This window comes from Vigna unguiculata, chromosome 7, assembly GCF_037176805.1.
Source record: "Vigna unguiculata cultivar grain cowpea cultivar isolate G323 ecotype 2 chromosome 7, ASM3717680v1, whole genome shotgun sequence".
NCBI classification, from domain to species: domain Eukaryota; kingdom Viridiplantae; phylum Streptophyta; class Magnoliopsida; order Fabales; family Fabaceae; genus Vigna; species Vigna unguiculata.
In genome coordinates this window covers 1967323-1982246 of record NC_140798.1, presented here as the reverse complement: position 1 = coordinate 1982246, position 14924 = coordinate 1967323, and the positions used below count along the sequence as shown (strand labels likewise).

General features: G+C 29.4%; 2 protein-coding genes across 5 annotated transcripts; both read right to left on the bottom strand.

Annotated features, from left to right (window-relative positions):
- Positions 1-203: 203 nt before the first annotated feature.
- LOC114190100 (lipase (DUF620)) lies at positions 204-3155 on the bottom strand. Its single transcript, XM_028078867.2, has 3 exons — positions 2784-3155; positions 1901-2233; positions 204-972 (listed from the first exon to the last, which is right to left on the bottom strand). The coding sequence occupies exons 1-3, from the start codon at positions 3003-3005 to the stop codon at positions 451-453; spliced, it is 1077 nt and encodes a 358-aa protein (XP_027934668.1). The 5' UTR covers positions 3006-3155; the 3' UTR covers positions 204-450.
- A 4579-nt stretch (positions 3156-7734) lies between these two features.
- LOC114189599 (serine/arginine-rich SC35-like splicing factor SCL30A) lies at positions 7735-10824 on the bottom strand. 4 transcript variants are annotated; one of them, XM_028078210.2, is made up of 7 exons: positions 10646-10718; positions 10323-10366; positions 9701-9866; positions 9208-9285; positions 8405-8569; positions 8158-8247; positions 7735-8058 (listed from the first exon to the last, which is right to left on the bottom strand). In XM_028078210.2, exons 3-7 carry the CDS (start codon positions 9847-9849, stop codon positions 7911-7913), a joined length of 630 nt encoding a protein of 209 aa, XP_027934011.1. In that variant the 5' UTR covers positions 9850-9866; positions 10323-10366; positions 10646-10718; the 3' UTR covers positions 7735-7910. The 4 variants fall into 4 exon arrangements, with proteins under 4 accessions (XP_027934011.1, XP_027934009.1, XP_027934012.1 ...); XM_028078208.2 differs by lacking the exon at positions 10323-10366 and having other exon boundaries at positions 10646-10824; XM_028078211.2 differs by lacking the exon at positions 10323-10366 and having other exon boundaries at positions 8158-8226; positions 10646-10824.
- Positions 10825-14924: the final 4100 nt, after the last annotated feature.

Here is a 14924-nt window from a genome sequence, read left to right as displayed (position 1 = left end):
ATTTTTAATACGAATAATAAAGAAACCAGTAGAATGCTTTTGTTTTAATATAATTCTTTTATATCAATCATAATTAGTATACTTTCAAAACTACAACTTTAAAAGTTAATAAAATGATCATGATAACAATGTAATTTTTTTTTCTTCTGGTTTTTTCAATTCTAAGATTAGTACAGTAACCACTCTACATTAACACAGAAAAATGGAACAAATATGACTTCATACAAAAGACAACCTCATATCTTATCAATACAACATTCAAAACAAACTAGAAAAAATAAAAAACTCCATATGAACAACCAATAGCTAGGATCTAAAACCCCAGAACGTGTGATACAATTACAGAAGCATTATTATACATGTTAAGTAAGTCAGAATTAGCATGATATGATGATGATGATTCATGAAGCATGAAGCATTAGTTTGGATGAAAATAAAAGCAGCAAAGAGTTACAAGTTTGCATAGAAAACATCATCATCTGAACCAGAATCTGTGTGCAGTTCCTGAGGAGGTATGAAACAGTCCAAGGACAAGCCTGGAACATTGAATGCAACATCATCAATGGTCCATGACTCCTCCAACCTTGTGATGGCTGGTCCAGCCTTAAGGTTGTCACCAAACCTGGTGATAAGTGCAGTTGATGAGCCAGCATGTGCAATCATGACACCATCCACAACCCTATAGTCCTCAATTTTTGTTGACATTGTGGTTTCCCAGTACGTGGGATGAGACCCTGGTGCTTGAATCCTTGTCAGATAAGAGTCCTCCAGAAACACCAAAAGTCCACTTCTTTGGCTGAAGTAACCAAATATCGCATGCTTTATCATCTCAGCAGTGTTGTCACTTCGTTCAACAAGATCCTTTTGATCAGCTGAGAGCTTTAGCACAAAACACTCCATGCCTGAGATTTGTTTCTCCCCCATGTATTGTGCTCCACAGAACACACCTGACACTGCCAAAGGGTCTAGTCCCTTAACAACACAACCACTCAAATCAGTGCCAAATACTAGAGATACTATTACAGAAATTTGGATTCTCTGCTAAGTTTTCTATGTTCTCAGTTATGTTTTCAAAATACATCGATGAACACTGATTTCAATGTTTTCAAATACATTACAAAGATTTTTAAAGTACCAACAGTTTATATTGTTGATGTTCAACAGATAAGAACACCAAAAACTTCAGTAAAAAATCTAGACTCTGAATTCAGTCTTGCTTCATAGTGGACCGAGAAGCTAGAAAATCACATTACATTGAACTCTTGTTTAAAGACTCTTAATGGAAAAGTTAAGCCAAAATAATCACATGTCATGGTGAGATGGAATAAATGAATGAAATAATGAAAAGGAAACACAGGAATGCGGTTAGATGGAATAAATGAATGAAATTTAGTAGGTGATCAAAGATTCATTAAATTGGCCGGTGGCATATATTGAAAGCTCTGTATTAATTAAAATGAACAATAGTGTTAACCGGCATTTATGACTATTTAAACAAATCAAAAGTATTTGATTTGATTACAGTACACTTGTATATATATACATATGTGTCAAAAGACAGATATGTTTATATGTTACAAATCAACAAGATTTTTTTTTTTTTCTCAAACACCATCTTAAAACAAAAGAGGTTCTTCCCTTACCCACCAATTCATGGAACCAAGGATTAGGTCATAGGTCATACAAGTAATTCTTTATACAATGAGAAAACTAACATAATATTTTCAAATTATCATCATTATGTCCTTAAATTAACAGTTACCAATGCATAACATTATACCAACCAACATATAACAGGACCAGTAGTAACAACACACAACACCAAATCTGTTGGAAAATTTAAAACAAAGACATGGTGACTTGGTGGTGGTGGTGATGATGAAGATGAGGAAGAACTTGCCTGAAGTGCACGGCGGAGAGGGCGGACGCCGCCTTTGGCGGCGTGCACGCCGAGCCAAGGGGTGTGGCGCCAAGCGATGGCACCGTTGCTACCAGCCAGAACCTTTTGACCACCCAAAACCAGCTCTATCTGCCACTTATCTGGAACCATCTGCCACATCACAAAGCACCCTTTCTCCGAATTATTACCACCATTGGTGGTGGATCCAAGCTCATCCACCACATCCATTGCCACTTTCCCTGTTGTGAACACATTTTTCACTGTCCCCTCCAGCTTCTTACACCCTGTTGCAGCCCTGAAGTGTTGTATAATGTACTGTGCCGAAGATGACACCTGTTATTACACCACAAAACAAGAAAAATATTTATTGTAATGCCTCTTCCTTTCTCCTTCAGACAACACATCAACCTTGCATATTTAACCACACACCCTTTACAGCAATCACATGGTAGCATCATGGAATCGGTGGCAAACACATAAAGATTAAAAAGATGCTCCTTCCAAGTATAAACAAAGTGGTCAGAAAGTAACACTTTCTAATCTTGATCAACACAAGAAATTACCGTGCTTTTTTAAAACACATACCCAAAAGTAAAAACCCTTCATTTTTCATACCCATCAAGAGAAAAGGTAAATATGTTTTCTTGTAATTATCTGGGTTCATAAAAAGCTTTCTTTTTTCTTGGTTTCAACAAGGTATTCTTCTTTGTAGATATAATGAACTTCTTTTAGATATAAACCACCAGAAACTTAACATTTCTTTCAATTCATGCTTGTGAGATAAAGCTTATACCAGAAATTCTCCAATGACAGCAACATTCTCTTGCATGGTGCATTAGAATTCAGAGAGAAAAAAAGAAAGAGAAAGAAGAGAAGGGCTTGCCTCATTGAGGGGTGATAAATGGTGAACGGGAAGAGGAAAAAGAGGACAACCCAAGACACTGAGAAGGATCTTGAGATTAGACTTCTTGTTGAAGACAAGGGAAAAGTGAGTCTTGATCCAGTTCCAGTTTCTCCATGATTGAAGACACTTCTTTGAGTTGTTGTTGTTTCCTTCATTTTCTTCATTGATGGGTTCTTCAGATAATGGTGCAAGTCTACCCATCACAGCTTCTTCTGGTTGTTGAAACGTGAGACACACAACACAGAAAGAGGAAAATGCGTGGGAAGACTTAAGACAATGCTTCAAAGGAACACAACACAGTGTTAGCAGTTGTTGTTGTTGTTGTGTTGTGTGGGGGGATTGATCACGCGCAGGATCAGAAGGTGGGGGCACGTGGAGAAAAAGGAAGAGAGAAAAAAAGTGAAAAGGTTTCACCAAAGTTAAGTGCGAGATTGAATGTTATGATGTGACAGAAAGGGTGGAGTTATAAAGAGAGAGTGAAAAGAAAGAAGTGAGAAAGATGAGATAAAATAGAAGTTTGATTGAACTTTTGAGCTTTAACTTTTGATTACTTGTTAAAATTAGAATCAGTAATATCATAATCAGTTTATCATGCATGTGATCACTACTTGAATCATAAGATAAAAAAATATATATATTTAAGTTGTGATGGATTAATGTTTTATTTGAATTGGAGTTAAGTGTAGAAAAAAGAAAGAACGAGAGAAAATGATGAAAATAGAGTAGTATAAAGTGAAATTTATTAGATTAAGAAAAAGTGTTTAGAAAAAAAAGAGTTTTTATTAGGTTTAATGATGTATCGTAATATTAGTGGTTTAATTTAAAAGTAGATATAAATTAAAATTAACAGATGGTTGATTATAAAGTAAATCATTAATAAAAATATAAATTTTTTATAATATTTTATAAAGTAATATTTAGTTAAAGAATAATTAAATTTTTAATATATTCTTATGTTGAAAGATACCTTGATTTATTTTGTAAATGTTTATTCTATAAGAAAAAAAATTAAAATCATTAATTTTAGATGAATGTTTATAGAATTGAATTTTTTTAGTGAATATTTGTTAAAAATAATTTGTTAATTTAAATATTTTAAAATGGTTTTTTATTTAACTTTTTTTTATATGATATTTAATTTTATTATTTATATATAATATAATTACATTGAACTAAAACGATTATCAAGATTTACTTATAGATTTATTGAAAAGAAATGATATATATATATATATATATATATATATATATATATATATATATAAAACTAATATTAACCTCACTTTTAACTCCAAAATATTAAAACGTTGAATTTATAGATTTTTTTATACTATATTTAACTTTATTATTTCTATGTAATACATAACTTAAATTCACACTTTATACTTTATTTTTAACAATAGAGAAAAAATATATTTTAAGTATTCAATAAAAAACATTAATCTAATTTTAAAATATAAAGCTAAAAGTTTAATTTCAAGTTAATTTATGACAAAAGTATATTTAATCATTTTTTAAATATTATGTATTACATATATTTAAACTAAAGGCATATGAACGCTTTAGTATTGAAAACATACTCAAAAAGTGATTAAGAAGATGACTCCTTATCTGGACAACTCTAAAGAAACTGAAAAATATAAGAAAAAACATAAAAAAGAAAAACTATCATTAATTTGAAATTTGAGAATTCACATCAAACTTTGTTTTCCAAAAAGCATTCACTTTAGCCAATAACTTTACCAGTTGTTAACAAAGGTGTTCATGCTTTCTTCATCTTTTTAGATGGAAATGGAATAATAATAATAATAAATATTTGTCAAGAGCATTGTTGCTCTCTAACTTCCATCATTAATTATTTCTAAGATTGTTGTCTTTTACAACTAAAGTTGAGAAGAAAAAAAAAACTGAAAAATGAAATGAAATGAATAAATTACCACAAGAATTTCTCGTATTTTTTATTTTATTTTCCTACTCCTTATAGAATTTCGTAACAAGTAAATTTTGTTATTAAATATTTACAGAAAAATCTCACGGAATTTTAAAATAGAATTCTAAAACTTATAAATAAAATATAAAAAGATAAACGTGCAAAATAAAATAATACTATTTTCTTAATGATCATAACATGCATCATAAACCCTAACATCAATGAATTGGAACAACTTTGCATGTCACGTTCTGTGCGTATTTTCTCAAAAACAAAAATCCCAAAGCACGAAAACATTTCGCTACATAATCCTAAAATATTGATATCTAAATTTGTTACTAACATTAACTACAAAAAAAAATTAGTCATTAAATTTGTCTCATTAGTGATCAATTTAGATACAAATTTAAAAACCAATTTTTAGTAGCTAAAACTTTGTTAGCTAAAGTTGGTGACTAATTTAAAAAGTAAGTCACTATAGTGACAAATTTATAAACTAATTTAGAAATTATTTTAGTTATCAATAATTTTTAGTTAATAAATTGATATCTAAATTGGTCAATATAGTGACTAATTATTTATTATCATTGAAATTGATCATTAATTAGACATTTTCTTGTCTAAAACTCACAAGAATAAATTAAAATTTCATAGAACAACCCTTATAATCAATGGATATGACTTTAGTTTGTTAAATTTAGAAAAAAAATATTTATTTAGTTCTTTAAATTAAGAAAAAGAAATATATTTATAGTTAAAAAATGTGTTAGAAAATAGTACTATATTGCCATTAAGTGTTTTATTTGGAATATATATATATATATATATATATATATATATATATATATATATATATATATATATATATATATATATATATATATATATATATATATATATATTATGTACACATAATAGAAATAGAAGAAGGAGCTTTTTGATGCAATGCAATGTAATGCAGGTGAAGTGTCCCCATCTTCTTCTATTTGTAATAATGTTTTTTTTTCTGGTAGTTTAGTACAAACATTGGAACATAAAATTTAAACTTTTGTTTTGTAATAAAAACTAGTTTTTATGATTTTGAGGTAAATAATATAAAAATTAAATATGTTTATTATTCATAATAATTTATGATTAGATCGTAAATAAAACTATTTATAATATATAAATTGTTTATACTATCAATGTGGACTGTTTTTGTTTCTTATTAATTTAAATTAAAATTATTTCAGCCTTGAAATTTTTGACAATTTTAGATACAAACGTTGGTTATTAAAATTAGACTTAAATTGGAAAACTATATTATTAATTAACACTTTCAACATCTACTTTTTCTGAAAAATTAAAAAGGTTATATTAACATGAAATAACTTTGTTGGGTATGGGTGACAACTAAACTCAATGATCTTATCATCATATGAGCCAAAATAGTTTGATTGTGTTGAATTGTAGTTTCACGATTTTTATTTTTTATTTTTTACAAATGGCACTACTGACAAATTTTTACCTAAATGAACCAGTATGACTTTGTTTCTTCAACAAATACTTTTTACTATTTAAAGTGGGAATTGAGTCTTAGGAATGCTGGTAGAAGAGAAAGAGGTGTCTAATGTAGTAAGTTGTTTTCGCACAGTTTATCTATAAAGTGGTGTTTAAATATATCTATATATTATAAATTTATATCATTGACGTAAAATATCAACAACATTTAAATATAATTATTAATTTAATAACGAGATTAATCTAATATATAATAAACTTTATTATTCGGAAAATAAGAACGGAAATGGGTCAATTTGTGTATTTTTTTTATTTGAATGTGTATTATTACTGGAAAAAAAAGTGTAGTTCACCAACTGGTTGGAACTGAAAGAGATATTGAGTAGTTAGTACATGAAAACTGAGTTTTTTAAGATCTGAGGGCCATCGCATATCTAACTTTGTCTTTTCAATTTCAATTCCTTGCAGAAAAATTCTATCAGGAGAAATCTTTAAGAAAAATAGTGTGATGATATATCTATAAAGTAAATTATTATATGGAGTATAAACGAAAGTTATTTAATAAAATACAAGTTCATAGGTAAACTATTCAATGAAAAAAAAAATGTAACTAGTTGGTAAAATATTTTAACATTATTTCAGGTAGAAATTTAAACTATTGCTCTTACTATATTTCAAATTTGAACATTCATTTTTAACTAACAAAATGAAATTAGTTTCACCGGGGAGTATGGTCTAAGGTCCATCCTTTTTTTTATGGTATTTTTTTTTTCTCTATTTACATGTCTCTTTTCTCGTATTTTATAACCGGTCTTATAAGTTAAAATATAATAAAATATACAGCAATTTTATCCGATTTAAATTGAATTTAATATGTTTTTTTTTCTGTAAAATTTCTCTGCTTACAATAATTTTAGCTACTTGAACCTACCTATCATCCACAAAGAAATGAATAATTAGAGAGAATGATTAATGGTTAAAAGATAAGTTGGAGATCATTGGATCAAGGCTATGGTAGGTTACAAACATCTTTTCATGTATTGAGAGTATGTTCAGTGGACATAATTTGTTGCAACGAACTGTTACGAATGAATTGTTAGGAATGTCAAATTATAATAGGAGAGACTAAAGACTTCTCTGAGTAGATAAAATTCTTAAAGATCAACGGAGTACGCTCTTTACTAGCATCAAGTCAACATTCCTAAATTAATTGAAGTTTATTATATTCTCAAGAAAACAAATCCGGAACTCTACCTTTCTACTTTGATAATTCTATCAAAGAAAAGCCCATCCAATTTCTTTAATAATGTAAGACTTGGTCCATCATGTTTCCTCCTTCTCTTCTATTCTTTCTTATTTTTTCTTCCTTCTTCATCTTTTTCATGTATCTCCCATTCTAATATAATATCTAATCCAGAAGAAACTTCTTCGTTTATCATCTCGTTCAAAAAAAAAAAAAAATCATAGCCCAGTGAAAAAGAATATGTGACAGATCAAAACTTAATTTAACCACCGGTTGAATAGAACTATTATAATCAAACATGGCGTACGAAGGTCGTAAGTGACGACAGATTCTTTCTACCAAATTCACAAAATACTCACACTCTGAATCTAAAGTACATCATCAGCACACAAGATGAATAAAAACATGAAAGTAGAACTTTCCACCGCACTATTCACCTAGAGTAGCCAGGACTTCTGCTCAAGCTCCTGCTGTAACTTCTGCTTCTGCCATAACTCCTGCTTCTGCTGCGGCTTCTTGACCCATAAGGTGATCTAGAGTATGATCGATCGCTATATTTTCTGCCCCTTGGTGAGATTGACCTGAATTACAATAAAGGTGGTGAGTACAAACACTGACCATCATTTACATCAGAAATTAAATTTATTACATAAGCTAATGTAATAACAGAAAACAAAAACCTGTAATTTCGTCTTCGTCTTGGAGAAGGTGAATAGTCTGGACTAGGAGAATAGGTTCGAGGCGATCGCCTGTAATCATATGATCGATCCCTGGAGATTAGATAAATTAAACAAAAAAGGAATCAAACATGGAGTAACAATAAACAAAAGGCCCTTTTCATATTGATGTGATAATGTGACTCCCTAGTCTACTACTTATACCAGTTATACAACAGCATTACAAGCAACCGAGTGTTAATTTCCTTACCTTCTCCGTTCCCTTGCTCTCATTTCAGAAGGTTTCTTCCTGTTCTCTTCAGCAAACACTACAGTTAACTCGCGACCAAGAAGAATTTGACCGTCCATGTGATGTTTTGCATCCGCAGCATCAGCTGGGTCCACATACTGGACAAACCCGAAACCTCTTGGATCCCTGTACCATAACATTCAAGGTTATCAGATACATTATAAGCATGGTTTAACAAGTAAACACACCAGCATTATGAGGAAGGTGGGTTTATTGCACATATCCGCAAATATGAATCTGACTCCGAATTATCACAAGTCACTCTCAACACTCCATAGAAATCAATAATAAACACCACATGGATGCTAACCTTGTAGAAGCCAAAGAATTAATTGAGATTGAACTCTCTTCAAGACTTGAACTTCTTCACAATGAATTCAAACTCAACCTTCCAAACCTTCAAGGATACTTACATAACCTTGAATAGAACTCTTATTACTTCTTTCTTCTCTTCAACACAGTACTCTTATTACTTCTTTCTTCTCTTCAACACAGTACTCTTATTACTTCATTTGTGTCTTCAACTCTTTCAATAAAACAACCAAATTCCCATAAAATAATTGGAGTATTAATTATTACCGAGAAAGAAGTGGCAAAACTAAATACTTATGTAAAAGCCACCACAATTTTCTGAAATCCCAATTCAGGCATTACTCAACATTGAATGTTTCATAGTAGTTTAATGTCACTAGCAATTTATCAAAGTGGCCGCTGAGAAATCTTTCAATACACAAGGAGCCATGTTTTAGTCAATAACCACATACCCAGTATAATAATCTCGAGGCAGGTAAACGTCCTTAACAGGACCAAATTGGCCAAATGGACCATGCAGATCTTCCGCCCTGAAAAATGAGCAGAAAAGTTTAGCATTACAAACAAACTCGCTCAAAATACTGATAAAATAAGTAACCATTATTTCTTCAGAAATAAAATAATCCAAGCATTTTCGATTCAGCTCCCCCCCAAAAGGATGCTCGTTTTTTTACAAAGCTTCTTCATCAGGAAGCTGAGACCAAAAATGTTCAAATTATATATAGATGTAGTACAAGATGGGAAAAAACTTTTCCTTCTCTGACATTCCATTTTTAGGACCTATGGTTCTTCCATTACGTACAATAGATAAGCCAAAGTAACATTCAAGCAACAAAGAAAAAGGCTCAACAATCCTGATCCGCATTACACACAAAAACAAACACTGCAAAAAATCACGGAAAATAAAATACTTACTGGAAATGCAAAAATCCTTGACTAACATACCTACAATCTCTGTGAAGGTTTCGAACCAAAAGACTAGTTGGCAAATCTCTATCACGTCCTCTGTGTCTGCCCCTAGGGCTGGGACTGCGCCTTCTTCGGCTATAATGCCTTGGAGGTGACGGACTATAACTGTAGCTTCTTCCCCTCATATTTGATGTTATTGCACCTACATCCACACATACGAAAATACAATTAAAAACACACCACAACTTCGATGGAACCAAAGCACAAATCCTAACCACTGCCAAAATAATAATAATAATAATTGGAAAACAGGTTTAGAGAATCAACTGGTTTAAAACTCATAAAACTAATCATGACAAATTTAATCCAGACCGAAATTGCTCATGACCCAAATTTCCAAAGAAAACTAAAAAGGCAGAAGATTCCACGTCAAGAGAACAGCAATTTCATAAAAACAAATCCGAAGAATCAACACATCCACCGCCGAAAAAAACAATTATAACTAATTTATCCAGACGGAAATCACTTCTCACCCAAATTTAAAAAGCAGAAGATTCCATCGCCTTGAGTACAGCAATTTCCGAAACAGTTTTGGAGAATGAACAAGTACAAAACACATAACCTAATAATTATTAATATGATCCACAGCTGAAATTACCTTTCAGCAAATTTCAAAAAGGAGATTAGAAAAATGCAGATCCACTGCATAGAGAAGAACAACTCTGATAGTCAACAAGTCAGCCAAAAACTAATCATAATCGATTTTATCTAGATGAAAATCACTTTTCACAAAAAAAATAATCCAAAAAAATTATAAAAAGGCAGAGGAATTCATGCCTAGAGAACTATAATTTATCACCTAAAGATGATAATTATCGTAATTTAATACGAATTAGCAATTTCGTCACAAACGAATCAAAGATCAAGGATGAGAAAGACGTAAGAATAGAATGAGAAGAATATGAGAGATGTTAACATTACCTGTTTAACAATTAGCGAATCACAATCTCTGTTTGTTGCAGAGAGATGGGGAGAGGAGAGACTTTGATTTGGAAAGGTAAATTCATTGGCAGTATTTGTAACCTGGCTCTTCTATATTCGCGAAACTTCTCCTCCCAAGAACGCCTGATCCAGTACATGCAGTTGCACGGCTTACCATGAGGTCGTAATGGGCCTGCCAACTTTGAGCCCCTTTTGTCAGATTTATTCCATGTCTCATTCTCTTTTTTCGCAGATTTTTTTTTAATATCGGAACCGAACCGAATCAAATTAGACTGGAGTGAACCGAATTGGATCGGATTGAACCGAAATGAATCGAATCATATCAAATTGAATTGAACCAGACCGAACTAATCCAAACTGAATCAGATTGAACTGAAACGAACCAAACCATACTAAATTGAACCGAACCGAACCAAACCGGATCAGACCGAAATGAACCGGACCATATTGGACCGGATCAAACCAAACCAAACCAAAATGAACCAAACCGGACTGGACCAGATCGAACCAAATAGAACTAAATCGACCAGACCAGATCGAACCAAATAGAACTAAATCGACCAGACCGGATCGAACCGAATCGAACCGCACCAGACCGAACTGAACCGAATCGAACCGCACCGGACCGAACCGAACCGAACTGAACCAAATTGGATCGGATCGAGACAAATTGGACCTGACCGAACCAAACAGAACTTAATCGAACCAGACCAAACTGTAATCGAACCAGACCAAACTGAACTGAACCGAACCAGACTGAATTAAACCAAACCGAACTGAACCGAACCGAACCGAACCGAACCAAACGAAATTGAACCGGACTGAACCGAATGAACAAGACTAAACTGAACCGAACTGAATCGAACTACTCTTCAGTTGTATCAGTTGTAGTGAATTTTAAAACACCTTAAAAAAAATGAGGAAAAAATTTAAAGGAAAATTTTACACTTTCATAATTAATTAATATAAAACAAAAGGAAAGTCGCTTTGTAATGTGCATAAAAAATGTCACCCAAAAGTTTTTCAACACCAAAACCATAATCATAAGGTTCCTTTTAAACAATTGAAACATAATGTTTTTGCCAAAATTAAATATAGCAAGTGTATAAATAATAACATGAATAAATTGTTTACTTTCAATACAAAAAGATCCAAAGGACAAACTTGAATTGGTTTGTATTTACCTTTCACACAAATAACGATTTTGTCAGAGTGGAGAACGTAGAGTTCCGAAATTGGTAAAAGCCTAAATATTTAAGAAAAATATTATAAGAAGATGAGAAGAAAAGATGAAATGTAAGTAGTGAAACATTGAGTATAAAAAAAATGAGAAGAATGCAAAATACATATAAGAGAAGGACAAAATGTTAGTTAGGTTTAAAATTCCAAAAAAGACATACCAGTTGAGTGGGGTGTGAGGTGTTAGAATTATAGTGAAGGTGGTAAGGTGGGACGACGATAGTAAGGGGAAAGGGAGACATGGTCTTATATAGTAGTGACGGGGATGATAAGTTCACGATCATTGTCTCAATGATGGTGATTTAATTAAAAAAAGGAGTGTGCACGGTGTTTTGGATAATAGGCCATTGAAGAAAAAAGAGAAAATAAAATATATAATCCAATTAGTGAGCAGTTAACTGATAAAAGTTCAATTTTTTTAAAATAAACCGTAAAACAATACTGTTTAATTTTTATTATAAATATATATTTTATGAATTTAATATTTAATGTTTATTACAAATAGTTTAGTTTTTTTGTTACTTTAATACATATAATTATAGTTAAGTTTAGTTAGATTATTTTTGTTCATTCCTAAAAAATAAAATAATTTTATAAAAATGATATATTCTTAAATATAAAGAGAAAATAGAAGAAACAAAAAATCATAACAAAAAAATAACATACAACTAAAGGAAGATATCAAAAATATTCATGAGACTTATCCTTATTATACTAGTCAAGTGAATTTTATCAATATTTTTTTTAGAACAATAAATGCTTCCTTTTAATATCTTTTATTTATTTTTTAATTCCTATATTATTTTGTATCATTTCATTACTTTTCATTTTATTTCAAAAGGTCCAAATTGAACTTTTTACAATCTTGATTTGTCCTTTTATTGGATGTACACATAATTTCATGCTATAATAGAAGTAATCAAATCTACTACTACGAGAGTTATTAATCTATATCCCAATGCAGATGTTAAATTTTGTCTAAAATAACTATAAATCTCTTCTACAGTGGCAAAATAATAAGGGTAAAGATCTAAAAATTTAGAAATCATTTTGAAAATTTCATTAAACAGACAACCACTAAATAATCAAATCAAAGAGATGAAGAAGCACATGATAAAGTTTTTTTTTTATCAGCAAGCACGTGATAAAGTAAATGCAATAAGTATGAAGGAAGAAAATCTCTAATACTTTTAAAGGTTAGTCAACAAGTAATTGTAAAATATTTACAAGAAGAAATAAAAAATACATTTTCCACTGTATTAAAAATAACATTAACTAATGATTGATTGTGTTTATTCTTTATATATTGTTATAGCTGAATGGAAAATACTTTTTTTTTGTGCTCCTATGATTTCTAACAATAGTCTCATGTTTCAAAACAACCTTCTACCCTTCCTAAAGGGACTTCAAAATTACCTATTCAATAAGATTTTTGGAACAAACTTTATGAAATTCTAAGAACATGATTTCCAAAATAGAGTTTCTAGAAGAAGAATTTTGAATAGAATTTTTGAAACATATTAAATATATTTTGTAAAGAGCTTTCTAAATAAGCTTTCCAAAATATATGAGTACTTTTTAGATGAACTTTTCAGAACAAACTTTTCAAAACTTATAAGATGCATTTTTCGATAGGATTTCAAGAACAAGATTTATGAAATAAATTATTCAAAACGAGTTTTCTTGAACAATCTTCCTACAAATTATTACCGGTTTACACTATCTCTTATTGCTTCCTCTCAAAAGGACTGCAACAACAATGGAGTATAGGGGTGCAGTGACAATGGTGATAGATGCGGAGGCGCGGTAGCCGCAATGGCATGGTTCAACGATGGAAGCTGTTTTAATATTTTTGCTTTTAGCATGAGAGTTAAACTTAACTCAAATTTCTATAAAATATTAAAAAATGCGAATACAAAAGAGAGAATTTACTCCTTCTTTTGTGCCCACATTTCAAAATTCAAATTTCACCATTTAAAATATAATTATTTATTAAATTTTAAAAATTGACCGTTATTTTTAAAAGTATTTTTATAAAACAATATATCTCTGCTTCTTTTTTATCCTATTTATCAACAATTATCTTTCATATTTTCTATTAAACCTAACAAAATTTGATTAAAAGGACTAAATCCACGTATTTTGAAAGATGAAGGATTAAATTAGTCTAAAGTTTCGAAATATACTAATTCTAAAATTTACTGGAAGTTAAGGAACAAAAACATAATTAACTTTTTTTATAATATTGGAAATGTATTTTTTATTACATTGTCTTATAACTTTTTATCTATTTATTATTTTTATCGGTGAAAATAATGTATATTTGTTTTATCATTATAATAGAAAATAAAAAAATTATAAAATTATTAAAAATTAAATTGGACAAAAAATTAGAAAATAGATTAATTCTAATTAATGCGGAAAGTTAAGAAATGTAAATATATTTAATCCTTTTATATAAATACTCTTTACTTTTTAATTGACTTCCTTCACCTTTATTTGAATTTTAACTATATAGTATAGAATTCGATGCTTTTAACTTTGATGGGAAAGCATGCTAGATGTGTTACAGTGATAAGAAGAAGAAGAAGAAGAAGAAGAAGAAGAATAATAATAATAATAATAATAATAATAATAATAATAATAATAATAATAATAATAATAATAATAATAATAATAATAATAATAATAATAATAATAATAATAATAATAATAATAATAATAATAATAATAATAATAATAATAATAATAATAATAATAATAATAATAATAATAATAATAATAATAATAATAATAATAATAATAATAATAATAATAATAATAATAATAATAATAATAATAATAATAATAATAATAATAATAATAATAATAATAATAATAATAATAATAATAATAATAATAATAATAATAATAATAATAATAATAATAATAATAATAATAATAATAATAATAATAATAATAATAATAATAATAATAATAATAATAATAATAATAATAATAATAATAATAATAATAATAA